Genomic DNA, 17023 nt, shown 5'->3' with positions numbered 1-17023 from the left:
GATGTAAATTTTCTTGGAGCACCAGTACTGTATTATCTCATGTTTGGTTCTTTATTATGGCATAATTCCATATGTGCTAGATGATGAAAATGTGCACTTGAAATGCAGCAAACAGTTGAAACTAGCCAATAGTGAACACTTCACTTCAAATATATTGACTGCCTCAGGAGAAAAAATTAACAAAATCCAAATTTATTTAGCAAACCAACAAAAAAAAACTTCATTGTTTGGCAAGGCAATTAATGCTTGGCTGTCAAAAAGAGCAAAATAAAATATAAAATCTGAAACTAATAACATATTTTAGCCTTCCGTAAGTATGTGACTGTGAATGTATAATTCACTTGATAGTTCTGGGACACAAAAATCCATTTTGTTGTCATTTGACAAGAGAGCTGTAAACAAAGAGGAAATAGCAAACTCATCAAACGTGAACAGGGGTCACATAGAGACTACCCACGTCCCCACTATAACTCAGACTGCTTTGTGCATCAGCCCCAGATCTACGATATTTCCGAATTGGGGCAGTACTAGATAGTGCCGCCCTCTCCTCCATACCTTCCTCGAGCATTTCAGACAAGACAGACAGACAGACACACACACACACACACACACACACACACACACACACACACACACACACACAAAGGCCGACTTTTCAAAAATATTTTAATCTTGTAGTGCACATCTTTCTGAAGAGTCTGATACATGAAACACACATGTTCGAGGAAATGTAAGACATGTTATTTTGTCTTAAGTGTGCCAAAGTGCAGTGCCACACCTCTTCACACAGTATTCTTCTATTGCTCGTCACTGTATTTTGCTCTGTGGAATTCAAATGTGTATATTTGGTAATGGGTGCCATCAAACTACATTCAGGACAGTGGAAATTAAAATGACCTGTGGTGCCTCTCCTGCTTGCAGTTGCTGGTTTGATATCCTGCCATTCTTTTTTTAAAAAATAATAATAAAAAAAAAGACAGAAAGGTAGAAAGAAAAAAAAACCTCGCTGTTAATACAGGATGGGATTATTTGTTACCAGGAGAACAAGAACTCTTCTGAAAATTTGCACTGTTTATTGGCTGTTTGCTAATAACTTGCTGTTTTGTGAGACATAAAATTAAATACAGGATACAAAAAAACACTAAAGACAAGAGACAAGCAAGATGATAGAAATTTCTTCAATCCTTAGGTCCTTGCATTAATTTCTCTCTACCTTGCTACAGCTTTACATGGCGTCCTATCCTTTCTGCAAAATAATCTATTACCTCACCAAAGTTCGTTTTGCTACATGAAAAATCAAAATGTCATTGTCTAACACTGAAAAAGCTGTTAATACAAATAGTACCAAAGACTGGTGTGGTTTCTCAATCTGATTATATCTATTTTGTCACTGTTTGCTACAAAAATGAAATAGGCCTTTCTAATATTGGAGCAATTATAACATGCACAAACACACACACCAAATAAACCAGACTGTTTTGGCACAAATGATCGTTTTTATAACATGACGGAATATAATTCATGAAGTACCAATATCAAATGTCTGCTAGGCCTACTACAAGCAAAAAGCTTTATGTTAGGAAATAGTTTCATATTTCATTCATACGCTCCAGTTTCTCAAGCACGAGATTGAAAAGTAGTAGTACGAAATTTTTATATAAATTTGGAATCGTCATATTCTTCCACAATTTCTGTGTTATTCCCATTTTTTCTCCTTCCTAATTCTCACAAACAATCTTCTCACCACTACTTCTGTACCTATTCATGCCAGTGTCAAAACTTATTCTCCAGTTAACTTCACTAACCCTGCCGCAGTCACCGGTTTAGTTATCCCGCATTTGTTCTCTGGTTAGGCATTATTATGGTGTTCGTACAATGCATTTTCTGTTTTATTCCCAGAACAGAACTTAAGGGGCTACTAGCTGGGGACTGTACAACTGACCCTTACTAGTATAGTGACCTGGCCAAATATTTTCTGTCAAAAATTCATTTTCTTTGATACACCGAGAGGATAATGCATAATCTTTATCAGCTGTTATTCCTGTTAGTCATTTATTTCCATTTGGTAGTCTGAATCTATAGACTTTGCTATTAATTATAACAACACTGATCATTCACAAACCCAGTCAACCACATAAACAAACAGCGATTGGCATTCACCCGGTTGGTTTTATTCCGCTCAACTCACATAGCCCCGTCCACTTTTGTCTGTAGGAGAGTTTATTTGTAAATGCGACAGGGATTCACCTGACAGAGACATCATGTACGCTATGCATGCATTCAAAAATCAACTTATGATTCATTCAGATATCAACTTAGAATGTGTTCAATAACCAACAGGGATGTGTTACAAAATCATATGAATAATCGATAGACCAACGTGCACTGGATGCTGGACACTTTGGGAAGCAAGGTTTTTTTTTTTTCTCAAGAATATAAATTTGGCACCTTTCTCCCCCCCCCCCCCCCCCCCCCCCCGAGGAGATATGGGAGCCATCTTTGAGGACAGATGGCAAATGGCTGAGGACATGATTTCATAGACTAGGGTGTGAGATAGCAGCAAACAACTAGCTGATGTGGGGATACAAATTGGGCAGGGGTACTGGGGCAGAGGGATGATGTATGTGTGCACACACACACACACACACACACACACACACACACACACACACACCTACCTTAGGTCTAAGCCAGGAAGTTTAGGGGAGTGAAGGATGTGCTTTAAGGATAGCTCCCATCTGCACAGCTCAAAAAAGCTGGTGCTGGTGAGGGGGATCCAGATGGCACGGGTTGTGAAGCAGCCATTGAAATCTCGCATATTGTGCTCTGCTACATGTTGTGCCACTGAGCGGTCCACCTTGATTTTTGCAACAATATGGCGGTGGAAATTCATTCTAGTAGACAGATGGCCAGTTGTCATACTGATGTACAATGCTGTGCAGTGGTTGCAGCATAGCTGGTATATAACATGGCTGCTTTCACAGGTGGCACGGTCAGTGATGGGGCAGGATAAGCCTGTGGAGAGACTCTAGTAGGTGGTGTTGGGTGGGTGGATCGGAAAGGTCTTGCATCTGGATCTTCCACAGGTGTATGATCCCTGTGGCAGGGGATTGAGGGTGGGAATGGTGTAGGGATGGACTAGGATGTTATGGCGGTTGGATGGGTGGTGGAGCACCACTTTGGGAGGGGTTGGAAGTATGTTAGGTAGGATGTCCCTCATTTCACAGCATAATGATAGATAATCATAGCTCAGACGAAGGATGTGGTTCAGTAGTCATTCCAGTCTGGGGTGGTGATGGTTGACAAGGGGAGGGGGTGGGGGCCTCTTTGTAGTTCGTTCTTGGGATGGATGTGAGGATCAGGTGTGTGTGTGTGTGTGTGTGTGTGTGTGTGTGTGTGTGTGTGTGAGGATATGGCATGGGAGATCTGTTTGTGAATAAGGTCTGGAGGGTATCACCTGCCTGCAAAGGCCTTTGTGAGGCCTTCTGCATACTGGATGAGGGAGTTCTTATCACTGCAGATGCATCTACCACACATGGCCAGGCTGTATGGGACAGATTTTTTTATGTAAAAAGGGTGGCAGCTATCAAATTGCAGGAAATTTTGGTGGTTGATGGGTTTCATGTGGACCAAGGTGCGGATGGAGCAAACTGAGAGAAGGAGATCAAATAGATAGGTGACACAATGGGTTGAAAAGGCCCAGGTGGAGCAGATGGGAGAGAAGTTGTTGAAGTTGTGGAGGAATGAGGACAAGGTATCCTGACCTCAGGTCCAGATAATATAAAGATGTCATCAATAAACCTGAACCAGACCAAGGGTTTGGGATTTTGGGAAGCTAGGAATGAAAAGGTTGGCGTAGGAGAATGCCATGCAAGTGCCCAAGGCTGTGCCAAGAATTTGTTTGTATGCCATCCCTTCAAGGGTGAAGTAGTTATGGGCTAGGATGTAGTTTGTTAGGTCTATGAGGAATGAAATGATGGGTTTTAAATCTGTAGGGTGTTGGAAGAGGTAGTGTTCCATTGTGGTAAGGCCACAGGAATAAGAGAAATTGGTGTATAAGGAGGCTGCATCAACAGTCTTGAGAAGGGAACCGGGAGGTAAGGGTGTGGAGACAGTGGAAAGCCAGTGCAGGAAGTGGTTGGTATCTTTAATGTGGGAGGCTAGGTTTCGGACAATTGGTTGCAGATGTTGATCAACAAGAGCTGAGATTTTTTTGGTGGTGGCACTGTAACTGGCCACAGTGGGCACCCAGGATTGGTAGGTTTAAGGATTTTGGGGAGCATGTAGAATATTAGAATATGGGTGTGTCAGTTGCTGTTGGGGTGAGAAGGGAGAGGTTCTGGAAAGGGCCCAAGGATTTCAGCAGCCCTACACTTAGGATTGCAACTACATGTTAATAATCATTTTCTGTGTGGAAGCAACATTGCCTTTCATGTAACTTAAGTCTGTTTGTCCTATTATATGTTAGGTTATCAAGAACTAATATGTTTTCTTTTTGTGCATTATCAAAGAGATTGTTCTGTGCACACTGTCACACATAGAAAGCATACAAAATCCAAAATCCAAAAACTACCCCGTCACTCATGGTTACTAATGAGAATACTGAAGAATGCTTCTCTGGCGGAAACTACAACATTTATGCAAATTGCAACCCACTGAACAAACATCCCAAATGAATAAGTGATTAACATTGCAGATACATGGTGTACTCATAACCTTAGCAGTGTTCTCTTTTGTGTAAATGGAAAGGTTAGTATTAAACTAAAATTGATCACTGAAAAGCTGTCAAGCTAAGTATAAACATAAAAGCAAATATCTTTCTGCTAGTTGATGTCAGAAGATACAAAATCAGTACATAATAATATAATTGGATGGATAAAAAATCTACTCACCAAGCGGCGACGGAACATACTCATAAAAGAAGGTTATAATTAGGCATGTTTTTGGAGGCTGTGGCTCCTCCTTCAGGCAGAAGGGTTGAAGGGGAAGGAATAGGGGTGAAGAGAGAGGACTGGAGAGGTCTAGGAAAAGGGGTAGATTCTTTCCTTCTCATCCCATCTGGTAAGTCTTTCCTGGCCCACAGTTCTGGATATTTACCCGAAATCTACACCTTTTCCTAGCCCTCTCCAGTCCTTTCTCAGCCTCACTTCCTTCCCCTTCAACTCTTCTGCCTGAAGAAGAAGCCACTGGCTCCAAAAGCTTGCCTAATCATAACCTTCTTTTATGTGTGTGTTCTGCTGCCATTTGGTGAGTAGATTTTTTATCTATCCAATTATATTATTTTGATTGATTTCTCTGTTACAAAATCAGTATGTAAGTAAGTTTTAACATGACAGAATGACTGATACATTGGAAATGAGTTGGACAGACTGTGACAGCAGGGTTCATACACAACATGCTGCTACTAAAGCACTACAAATGTGAAGTCAGTGGGGAGAATATGGTTATATGCAGCAAAAATCTGGCACTGCGTCATGCAATGTGAGCACACCATGGAATCACCACCATATTTCCTGCATGTCCCTAATGGCTGAGTAACTTTTTAAACTGTGTAGGTTTCATGTTGGAGCCCTAGAGATAGTATGAAACTGCCTGCTTTTCCAGTGCTGTACTGTTTGCTGTGGTCCAGATTGCTGGCACACACTTCAGTGCACTGGATTATATAGTCTAGAAACCATTAATATCTTAAACTCTAATGGGCACAAGAATGGCATCACTGTCATTCTCAATGATAAAATGTCATCTTTGAGAATGAGTCTTGCGCCAACATGTCTGACAATGATGTGTTAAGATACCACCGTAGTCTATGGCACAAATATAAAAGTGACTTCATACTTTGCTCCTTTTTGCATCAAAGTTGGGTAAAGTTGCAAATCATAACTTCAATTTATATTTACAGTGCTATAATTATGGAAAAGACTTGTGATTTCTAATTCTGGATAGTTATTAATGATCATCTGCTTAACAAATACTTATAGTCCATAGAGTAATTTTGGAGTGGATAATACTTTTTGTGTGTTTGTGTTTAAGTATTGTTTAAATATAATCTATGGTGAGTTCTGTCTTTTGAAATCAAACAAATTATTTGTGTCCTTTTGGACCTTAGCCAAAATAAGTGCTGTAGTACTCTGCTATTTATTAATCTCTTTTTAACAATTATGTTATCAAGTATTACCAATGAATTTTTTGGGGGGAGGGGGAGGCATGTGATGACAGACAGAAAAAATATTACAAGGTACACAAAGAGGCTTCTAAATACTTCTACAATTATTTTTCACCTGTACATTTTGGAGAAGCTATTTCTTGGAGAGCTTCCCTTTTTCAAGCTACCCTTTGGTGAATCTCCTTGTGGCTGCAGAGAGAAGCTTCTTCTGGGAGGTGGGTGTGGTGAGTCCCCAGGTTTGAAAGCTGGCCATAACAGGTTAATTGCTGATTGCATTGTTTGTTCACCACCATTTACTGTAAAATTTGTGAAAATGAGTGCATTTTGTTGATAAGTGTATAAGAAAAAATAAGAAATTTCTAATTAAACAAGTAAAGGCAATGTAAATGGAAAACTATGAAGGTGAAAATATGAGAATATACTCTGTTGATCCAAAACATTATGACCACTACCCACCACAAGATTTTATACTGCCTGGTAGTGTTGCAGGTACATAATGTGGTAGGGAAAGAATATAAGTGGAATATACACAAATGGGGGATCATTCTAGCAACAATATGGGCCAAAAATGGGAAAACACACTGACACAAGCAACTTTACAAAGGGCAGATTGTTACAGCCCACTGCCTGGAAATGAACAAATTCAAAACAGTGAGGCTATTTGGCTACTGTTGTGAGCATCTGTGGAAAGTAGCTGATGGATGGTGAAACTACAAGTAGGTGACCAGGTGTTGGCCATCCGTGTTTCATCATGGAACATGGAGCTTTGAGGCTTACCAGTTCTGTAAAGCAAGACAGGTGGCAGTCCATGGCGTATCTGACAATATATCAAAACGCTGCTGCAGGTACAAATGTTTTGGAGCACACTGTTCACTGACCATTGTTCAACATAGGGCTTCACAGCAGATGACTGCTGTATATCCCATGTTGACTTAACAACATAGTTATATATAAAAACAAAGATGAGGTGACTTACCGAACAAAAACGCTGGCAGGTCGATAGACACACAAACAAACACAAACATACACACAAAATTCAAGCTTTCGCAACAAATTGTTGCCTCATCAGGAAAGAGGGAAGGAGAGGGGAAGACGAAAGGAAGTGGGTTTTAAAGGAGAGGGTAAGGAGTCATTCCAATCCCGGGAGCGGAAAGACTTACCTTAGGGGGAAAAAAGGACAGGTATACACTCGCACACACGCACATATCCATCCACACATACAGACACATACAGACACAAGCAGACATTGAAATATGTCTGCTTGTGTCTGTATGTGTGGATGGATATGTGCGTGTGTGCGAGTGTATACCTGTCCTTTTTTCCCCCTAAGGTAAGTCTTTCCGCTCCCGGGATTGGAATGACTCCTTACCCTCTCCTTTAAAACCCACTTCCTTTCGTCTTCCCCTCTCCTTCCCTCTTTCCTGATGAGGCAACAATTTGTTGCGAAAGCTTGAATTTTGTGTGTATGTTTGTGTTTGTTTGTGTGTCTATCGACCTGCCAGCGTTTTTGTTCGGTAAGTCACCTCATCTTTGTTTTTATATATAATTTTTCCCACGTGGAATGTTTCCTTCCATTATATTAACAACATAGTTACTATTGCAGTGGGGATGAGATCATCACGATTGGTCCATGGATCAATGGAAATGTGTCAGATGAATCACATTTCATGTTACACCAGGGCAATGGTCATCCAGGCAACTGGCTGCTTGAAATGTTAACTGCACCACAGATATGAGTCAGTGGGGGATATTCACCTGGTCTTCCAAGGGACCTGTGGTGGTAACTGAAAGTGCCATGACAGCTGTGAACTACATGATCATTATTGTAGACCACCTTTATCCCTTCATGCTTGATGTCCTCCACGAAGTCGCTGGCATATTCCAGCAGGATAACTGTCCACATCACAAGGTCATAATCATGCTACAGTGGTTTGAGGAGGATAATAGTGAGCTTATGTTGAAGTCTTGGCCACCAAATTTGCCTCATCTGAACCTAATGGAAAATATCTGGGACATTAATGAGCACAATCTTGGTGCCCACAAATCACCAGCCCACAATTTAAGGGAATTGTACAGGCTGTGTATAGACATACAGTGCCACATACACAGGAAAACTACAAGACTTGCTGAATTCATGCCACACCAAATCTAAGCTCTATTTTATTCCAAAAGTGAACCAATACATTATTAATTAGTTGGTCACAATGTTTTGGCTCATGAGTGAAGATTTATGGAAAAGCAACTATCACACAAAAATATTTTAACTGGCTGATAAAACTGCTAAAAAGGCAAAGGCATATTAACAGTATGACACAGCCCTTACTATAGTTATTAGTACTGCACTTTTTTTCTACTGCCCAACTGTGATGCTTACTGCCATGCATCATCTCTCTGTTGGTCACAACCAATATCGGGTACTAGTACTGCAGAAATCTTTGAAACTACCAAAACAGTTGGTAATGACATGAAGAGAATAGCAAGCAATAGGATGATGTTTATTTCCTGTCTTCATCCTCCTCTTCCTTTATGATAGAAATCAGTTAAATGAAATGTGATACAATCACAGTAAATGTTTAAAATTAGTAGATTTCAAAACAATCTTTGTTCACAATTTTCTATCTATGATGATGACAATGTAGATTAAAACTGGCCATAAAATAAAATTAAAAAAACTGGTTCAATCTACAGTTTAAGTTTAGTTCTGGTTAATGTTTCCTTAGAAACTTTAAATGTAAATTGATCACTGTCACAATCAGCAGCAGCAACAGCACCCCCCTTTTGACATCAACTGCTCAGTAAGGGCTGCCTCCTTATTCTTCCATATAGTGTCAGGAAGTCGTTTCTGAAAGTATTTGTATCGAGTGTAGCCATGTATGGAAGTGAAACATTGACAATAAATAGTTTGGACAGGAAGAGAAGAGAAGCTTTCGAAATGTGGTGCTACAGAAGAATGCTGAAGATTATATGGGTAGATCATGTAACTAATGAGGAGGTATTGAATAGAATAGGGGAGAAGAGGAGTTTGTGGCACAACTTGACAAGAAGAAGAGACCGGTTGATAGGGCATGTTCTGAGGCATCAAGGGATCACAAATTTAGCATTGGAGGGCAGCGTGGAGGGTAAAAATCATATAGGAAGACCAAGAAATGAATACATTAAGCAGATTCAGAAGGATGTGGGTTGCAGTAAGTACTGGGAGAGAAGAAGCTTGCACAGGATAGAGTAGCATGGAGAGCTACATCAAACCAGTCTCAGGACTGAAGACCACAACAACAACAGTGTAGTCTTGAGCTGTGTTGTTTGCACATGTTTTATAATGTCATACACCCACTTTCCATTAGATCTCCATGTTAGCATTTTTCTTATGTCTTGGAATCCAGCAAAGTACTTTCTTAGTTTATTTACCATCCATTTTCCTGGCTATATGTACTGCCTGTATCAATTATAGTTAATCAGATTTCCACTCCAATCTGTAACCTGATATATTTATTTGTTTTACTGTTCCTCTTATCAAGACATATCATGCTCTCCACTGCTCACTGAGCAACACTCCGTTTTTCAATGTTCATCACACAGACGCTCCATGTCTCACTGTCATAAACCAAATAGGTTTTACATAGTAGTTGTAAACTTTCTATCCCACAAGGAAACGACACCAACTTGACATCATATTTTAAGGAGAAAACAGCTCATTTTCTCTAAGTGTACACAGTTTTCATTTCCTAAGATGTTGAAATCACTGTTTAATTTGGTTTTGTGAATCTCCTCACTTTAGGTAAATTCTCATAACCTAAATTTCCATTGGCTGCCTGGTGATTTTGTTTGTTTCTTTCTTTCTAGCTTTTATGATCACTTGATACATATTAATAATTTTACTTGTAAAATTCAATTTATTAAATGCCTGGTTTTGCATGTAAAGATTCCAGTTTTAAACTTCAGTTGACAGCAAAGCTGGAAAGTAGATGCTTGACATTTGAAACCATGTGATTTAATAAACATTATTGTGCCAGTGAGACTGAGTGATCTGAAATACATTCTACAGCCTGACACTTGCTGTTGCATAGTGCAACCCAGGTAAATATTGCTTAATTTTATTATTGTTTCAGTTTTAATGCTCTTTGTTTCTTGCCAAGTCCAGTTTCTACTTGTTATTCCATCCTCAACTTTCCATTGTTTGTTTCCTTTCGGATGTGGATGAAACACTTTATTGCTTTTGGTACATTCTACTAAAGAATGACCCATATCATCTCTGGTATCTTATGCAGTGTGTCCCACAAAAAAATTTGCTTTTAGGTTTTGTCTTACATTTCCATTAAAATATTCTATTATCACTCTGTAGAGAATTTGCTGCCATTTATTTTGTCTTGAGATCTTCTATCTTTGTATCACAGAATGTGATCACATTAGTGCATAGACAATTTCCATGGAATAAAGCATGAAGCTGAATTTCCTCCCCAGACTTCTCTCTGTCCACAGCTAAACAGGTAATTGCATAGTGCACAATAGTGTCTGCGAAGAGGTGTCATGGGCATCAGTAACAAATGACATATGATCTGGTTTTAGTTTTGTTTGATCTTCTGTCATTTATGAAATGTTAACTGTACTTACTCATGATATGTTTGTGACCTGTTGATAATTTTTATTATTCCTGAAAATATATTCCTGGCAATATGAAACAAATAACATTTTATTTTCATTTCTGAATGTATCAATCCATTTTCTTCTATTAGTCATTTAACACAGTTGGTATGTGCTGTAGCCTGCTGCTACTGCACATGAGTGTGAGTGCACTGAGTGTAGTGTCATTGCATGTGTATACTTAAATCAACCACCAACTTTGTGAGCATGGACCAGGCATTCGAGGTCACCTGTAGGAAGCGTCCACAAGGCACGGTCTCTGCCACAATGTCTATTGGTGACTCACGGCTATATATGCACAGAGCAGTGCTGACTCATGTTCACTATGTTCTTTAAGTTCGTACCACCCACATCAGTTGTTCTATGTATCACTTATGTTGCACCTCCTGCAAAATTCTTTTGTCTTGTTATATGTGGAGTCGCATGAGACTTATTTCTGTTATTGTTCATAGGTTTATGAAGAAAGCCATATTTGCGTTATTTGGATCAGTTCCATGTATTACTAGGTTACTACACAACTGATGAGGAGTTTGGAATGGTTTCCGCATGTGCAGTCTTTAAGTGCAGGTTTATCAGGTTTAGTCATTATGGATGCTGTGCTACTGAGCCTGACATTTCAGCAGTGACCACTTTGTTGGCTTCAATTAACAGACACAGTACCATTCCACTGGTCTATCTACCCACTTCTCCTCCATAAAATGGTTCAGTAGAGAACTGGGACACTTACAAAAAAGGACTCAGAAAGCATTTTTTGGCTTGTGTTGTGACAGACTGGAATTTGTGCAAAGCCTTATTCCTCTCAAGGATTCCACCTTAGGTGTATCAATTACTGTGTCAATTTGCCCCTCTACAAGAACTACAGCTCTTACTTTTAATCACATGTGGAGTTTATTGTCGAACTACCATCACAAACAAACGCATGTCATAATGGCATGAACTGAATTAAACTGATGTTGCAAGAAACCACACCAGTTATACAAGGCCTGGGCAGCTGAACTTCATAGCCTTAGCTATGCTAGCTTAGCTACCCTTAGCAAGTTTCTTACTGATGCCCATAACGACTCTTATACAGGCTCTTCTGTGCATGACACAATTATCTGTTTAGCTGTGGACAATGAAGTGTGCCAGACGGCTTTACTCTGTGAAACCCCGACACCCATTGGCAGAAGTTTTGGAAGTAGCACAATTTTTTTAAGTTTGTCGTACAGCGGGTGTCCAAAAAGAAGCATGCGATGTGCCCAATAGGAGGAAAAATATTTTGCACTACGAAGCAGCAGTGAAGATGGCAAACATACAGGCCCAGCACTGAGTAAACATAGGCCAGGCCAAGCAGTCACGACTGCAACAGCGCCAGTGTCAACGTTCTCTGTTTCTGTTGTGTCCTTTCTGTTTTGTACAGAACTAACATTCAGTGTGCCCTAAGCACTGGGCTACTTGTAATTCTTGCCAGAAGAAAGGCCACATCACCTCCATGTGTTGTTCACCAAAGGATGCTCAGGATATGGACATGGACATAAACTGTGTGACTCCAAGGCTTGTGACTTCTCCCGAGTTGTTTACTGAGTTAAGTGTTTTTCTTCATGTGCTCTGGCTGCACGTTGACACAGGTGCTGCAGTGATGTTACTGAATTCTCAAGCCTATGTGAGTTTAGGCTCACCATCATTGACACCAATCATGCGGAAGCTGATTCGTTGTTACGAACAAAAAATAGCACTGTTGGGACAATTTACAACCTCTGCCTCTTACAAGGCAGTGGTTTGTTCCATTTTTGGTGGTTTCTGAAGCCGGTGTTGAGAACTTGTTCAAGATGGATGATTTCAAGCATTTGGATTTTCTATCACTGACGCAGTTCACCTTGTGCCTGATCAGCTATTGTATTCCCAATTAAAAACACTGAATGAAGAGTTTTCAGACTTGTTTTTTGAAGGTAAGGATGTGCTATGAGTTTTTCTGGTCATATTTCTTGAAATCCACAGCTCAGCCTTGCATCCTATTCCTGTGACCCCGAAAAATCAAGTGAAAGCACAATTGGACACACTTCAGTCTTTAGGGGTTGTGGAACCTGTTATGGTTAGTGAGTGGTCAACTCCACCGACTGTAGTTTGGAACCTGCTGGGGAAACTTTGCCTTCGTGGCAACTTCAGTACCACTGTCAACGCACAGCAGGTTGTGGATATGTAACTGCTCCCATGCTACAAGGAACTGTTTGCAAAAATAATAAATGGTCAGCACTTTTCTAACATTGATTTTTCTGAAGTGTATCTTCATGTTCCTGTGGACACAAAGTGTCTCAGTGAGTTCTGGTTTTGAATACTCCTTTTGGTCTCTCAATACTTGCATCTTCCTTTTGATGCGGCTAGCACCTCTGCTATTTTACAAAGATTTTTAGAGCAATTGACTATGCCTGTCCTCGGCTGGATTAATTATCTGGATGATTCTGTTGTGATGGGCTGCCCCACCGACCACTTGAAAAATTGGCACACTCTGTTTTCTGTCTTACAGTCTGCAGGCTTACGGCGTTACCTCGTGAAATATCAGTTTTTTCAATCTTCTACAGTTTATTTGGGGTTCAAGGTCTCATGGGATAGGGTTTTCCCTCTGCCAGACCACATATTTGCTGTTATGTTTATGCCTCATCCCTTATCCATAAAGGAACTTCAGGCCTTCCTAGGGGAATATAGCCTACAACGATAAATTCCTGCCAACAGCAATCACATTGGTCCACCAGCTGCAAGCCTTACTACAAAAAAGAATATCTTTTTGCTGAAGCCAAGACTGTAAACATGCTTATCAAATGTTAAAATTCAAATAATTCTTGGGCCCTTGTTTAGCTATGTTCTCTCCGCATCAGCACATAGTTTTGGTGACAGATACCTCGTAGTATGGCCTCAGTGTAGTCCTAGAACACCGATATGCTGACAGCTCTGAATGACCTGTTATTGTTGCCTCTAAATCTCTCTCTCTGGTCCAGCAGTATTACTCTCTGGTGGAAAAAGAGGCTCTTGCCATAATCTGTGCTCTCCAGACAATCCATGTTTTTGTATGGGTCCAAGTTTCACCTTATTACTGACCACAAACTCTGTTTCCTTGTTTAACCCTCACACTTCCTTGCCTGACAAGGCAGCACACCACCTACATTGCTGGGCACCATTCTTGTCTCATTAAAATTACGAAATCTCCTTTTGACCTACGTCTAAACATGCCAATGTGGACGCATTGTCCCATCTTCCTGTGGGTCCTGACTTTGATCGTGGTGAATTCCTTTTCTTCCATCTAGATACTGAACTGCAGGTCACGGTCCAGCTTGCACATAACAGCTGCCATTGCTGCCAACCCGGTTCTCGGCCATGGTTGGTCAGCTAAACTGCCAGGTGGGGCTTTCGACTCCTATCATAACTATTTTGCCTTATGGTATCTCCTCTCTGTTATTAACAGTGTTTTGCTGTTGTCCACAGAAGATCTCTCTCCCAGAGTAGTCATTCCCACCATGTTACAACATGAAGAATCTTCTCCATCAGGGTCGTTAGGGAGTTCTGTGAACTAAACTGTTGACTATGAGACAAGCTTTTTGGCCAGGGATTGACAGCAAAATTTTTGTATGCCCATCCTTCTGATTTAAGGTTTGAGGGACTTTGGCCATTCAGTTATGCAATAAAATGGAACACTCAGAACCATTCTTTTGATGTAGCTGCCAGTTTCAGTAATTCAGTACATCATCTTCAGGCATTGACTAATGTTGAAGGGTCTAACTCAAATCATGTACACCATCCCTTCAGTGGCTAACATCTGTGAACTTGTTTCCGTAGACTGTAACAACGATTCTGTGTCTCCAACCATCAACTACCAACTGAACGGAGAAAGATTCAAAATATAACTTGGAGCAGAGCAGGGCTGACTCACACTCACTTTGTTCCCTTAGTTTGTACCACTGACATCAGTTGTTATGTGTATCACTTATGATGCACCTTCTTTGTGAATCTTTTGTCTTGTTATGCAAGGAGTCACGAGATGCTTATTTCTGTTATTGTTTATAGGTTTATGATAAAGCCATATTTGTGTTCTTTGGATCAGTTTTGTATATTACTTGGTTACTACAGAATGGTTTAGTTAATAGACACGATTCCACTTCCATAATACTGTCTGTAAGTCAAAACATCATAGCTCTTTCATACTGGGTGATCGTCGTCATCAAGATTAATGTGCAAGGTATTCATCATGTAATGCCCATGATCTACTACAAGAATCATGATGCAATAGCTCCTTTAATCAAAATAAATCCCAAGGCTAAACTGCGCTCATTCCAGATTTCTATTCCGAGGAAAATCTCTGCACTCATAGAAGTCAATTCACTGTAGTAGTTATCATAACAACATTTATTTTATCCATGTGGATAATATCCGTTATTAATGAAAACAGAAACCTTACTTATAAATTAGTCAGTCATACAGGTATATATCATAAATAACATTTAATTATTCCAGAACTGATTTCAAATTTAGCTGAGTGATATTACTGGGGTGTACCTGAAAAAAAGTGTAGCCCTTATATTATCTGATCCATCACAATGTACCAGCTACATCATTATTTTCACTTTGTTTCAAAATTACAGGTCTAAAAGCATGTAATTAAATCATAAATTTTTGAAGTAATTACCTGAACTAGAAAAAGGCATGCACTTTAAACAATAAAATATTGCTCCCTACTGGCAAAAGTATATGACACATACCATTAAAAAAGTGAAAAATGGAAAGTGTGATGAAAGATAGCAAACACACATATGCAACATAAAATCAAATTATTTTAACAACATTCATACTTGTACACAGAAAATCAACTTGATTGTGGAAAGCCAACCTTATAGTTAAATCAAGTTTCTTCAGCTTTAAGCTGAATATTATGCTTCTGAACAAACCAAGTAACGACACATACATAGTTTATCAGACAATAAATTTGAAATATGCCTTTCAATCACAGCTGCAAGCTGAATAGCTGGGGAAACAGTGAAATGTTCTAAATCACAACATTTCATTTTTCTGGTACAAAGGTGAATAATAACTGGAATAAAACATGGTCTAGGGTATAAAGAATAGCAGCAACACTAAGGGGGAAAACAAGATAACGACAAAAAGCTGCATGATGTCAGTGGATGCATGAGTGAGTAAGTGAGTTCGAAAGTGTGGGTGATTAACAGCAATGTAGAGATGGCTATCATGGGCTATACAAAACAGGCACACATCTGTGTCACAGGAAGAGGATGGGGAAAAGTACATAGCTGATAAAACTCTGAGCAAGAAGATAAAAGAAGCCAAAAATGATACAAAATTAATAGAAACTAAATAAATAATGAGTACACAACTTAACTGGAGCATTTAGAACTCAATACAACAAAAACAAGGCACTAGATCATTGGAGATTAGATTAGATTAGTTTAGATTAGTTTTTTGTTCCATAGATCCATGCTGAGGAGATCCTCATGGATGTAGAACATGTCAATTTTTAGAAGGAAAGGCTGGAGGGGAAAGAGCTTCACTTCCTATATACACAATTAACAGAAACAAACTGCTGAGCGAAAACATTATGACCATCGCCCACCATGAAATTTAATATCACATGGTGGTGGTGTGGGCATGTGGCACAGTAAGGAAAATATATAAGCAGAGCAGAGAGAAATAGGGGATCAGTCTAGCAACTATACAGGCTGCAAATGGCGATATCCACTGACATAAGTGACTCTGGCAAATGGTAGATTGTTATGGCCAGGCACCCAGAAATGAACATCTTGGAAACACTGCCCAACTCTTTGGGTGCTGCTGATATGAAAACTTATAGAAGTGGTTGAAGGATGGTGAAATCAGAAGGAGATGACTAAAGTCTTGGCCACTCATGCCTCATTAAAAGTCATGGTCAGAGGCTTTCCTGGTTTGTAAAGCAAGACTAGTGGCAAACTGTGGTAGATATGACAAAAGCTTATAGTGCTAGTGCAGGCACAAGTCTTTCAGTGCACACCATTCAGTGTGCATTGTTGAACATGACGCTCCGCACCAGACAACCCCATTTGTGTTCCCATGCTGACGCAATGACATCATCAATCACAACTGGAGTGGACATGAGATCAATGAGTTTAACCTATGGATCAATAGAAATGTGACGGTTAGCTGAGGTGGAATGTGACTGGACAGACAAGCCATGGGAGATCTAATTCTGTACAAGGGTGGGAGGCT

At 39.9% G+C, this 17023-nt stretch overlaps 1 protein-coding gene across 1 annotated transcript in view; it reads right to left on the bottom strand.

Annotated features, from left to right (window-relative positions):
• Positions 1 to 17023, bottom strand: part of LOC126470013 (MAP7 domain-containing protein 1-like) — a 262871-nt gene that overhangs the window by 149574 nt on the left and 96274 nt on the right. The window contains exon 7 of the mRNA XM_050097531.1: positions 6279 to 6459. Within this exon, the coding sequence (XP_049953488.1) occupies positions 6279 to 6459 (181 nt within the window). The remainder of the gene's footprint in view (positions 1 to 6278; positions 6460 to 17023) is intronic.

The sequence above is a fragment of the Schistocerca serialis genome, chromosome 1, assembly GCF_023864345.2.
Source record: "Schistocerca serialis cubense isolate TAMUIC-IGC-003099 chromosome 1, iqSchSeri2.2, whole genome shotgun sequence".
NCBI lineage: Eukaryota > Metazoa > Arthropoda > Insecta > Orthoptera > Acrididae > Schistocerca > Schistocerca serialis.
This window is presented reverse-complemented; position numbering and strand designations above follow the sequence as displayed.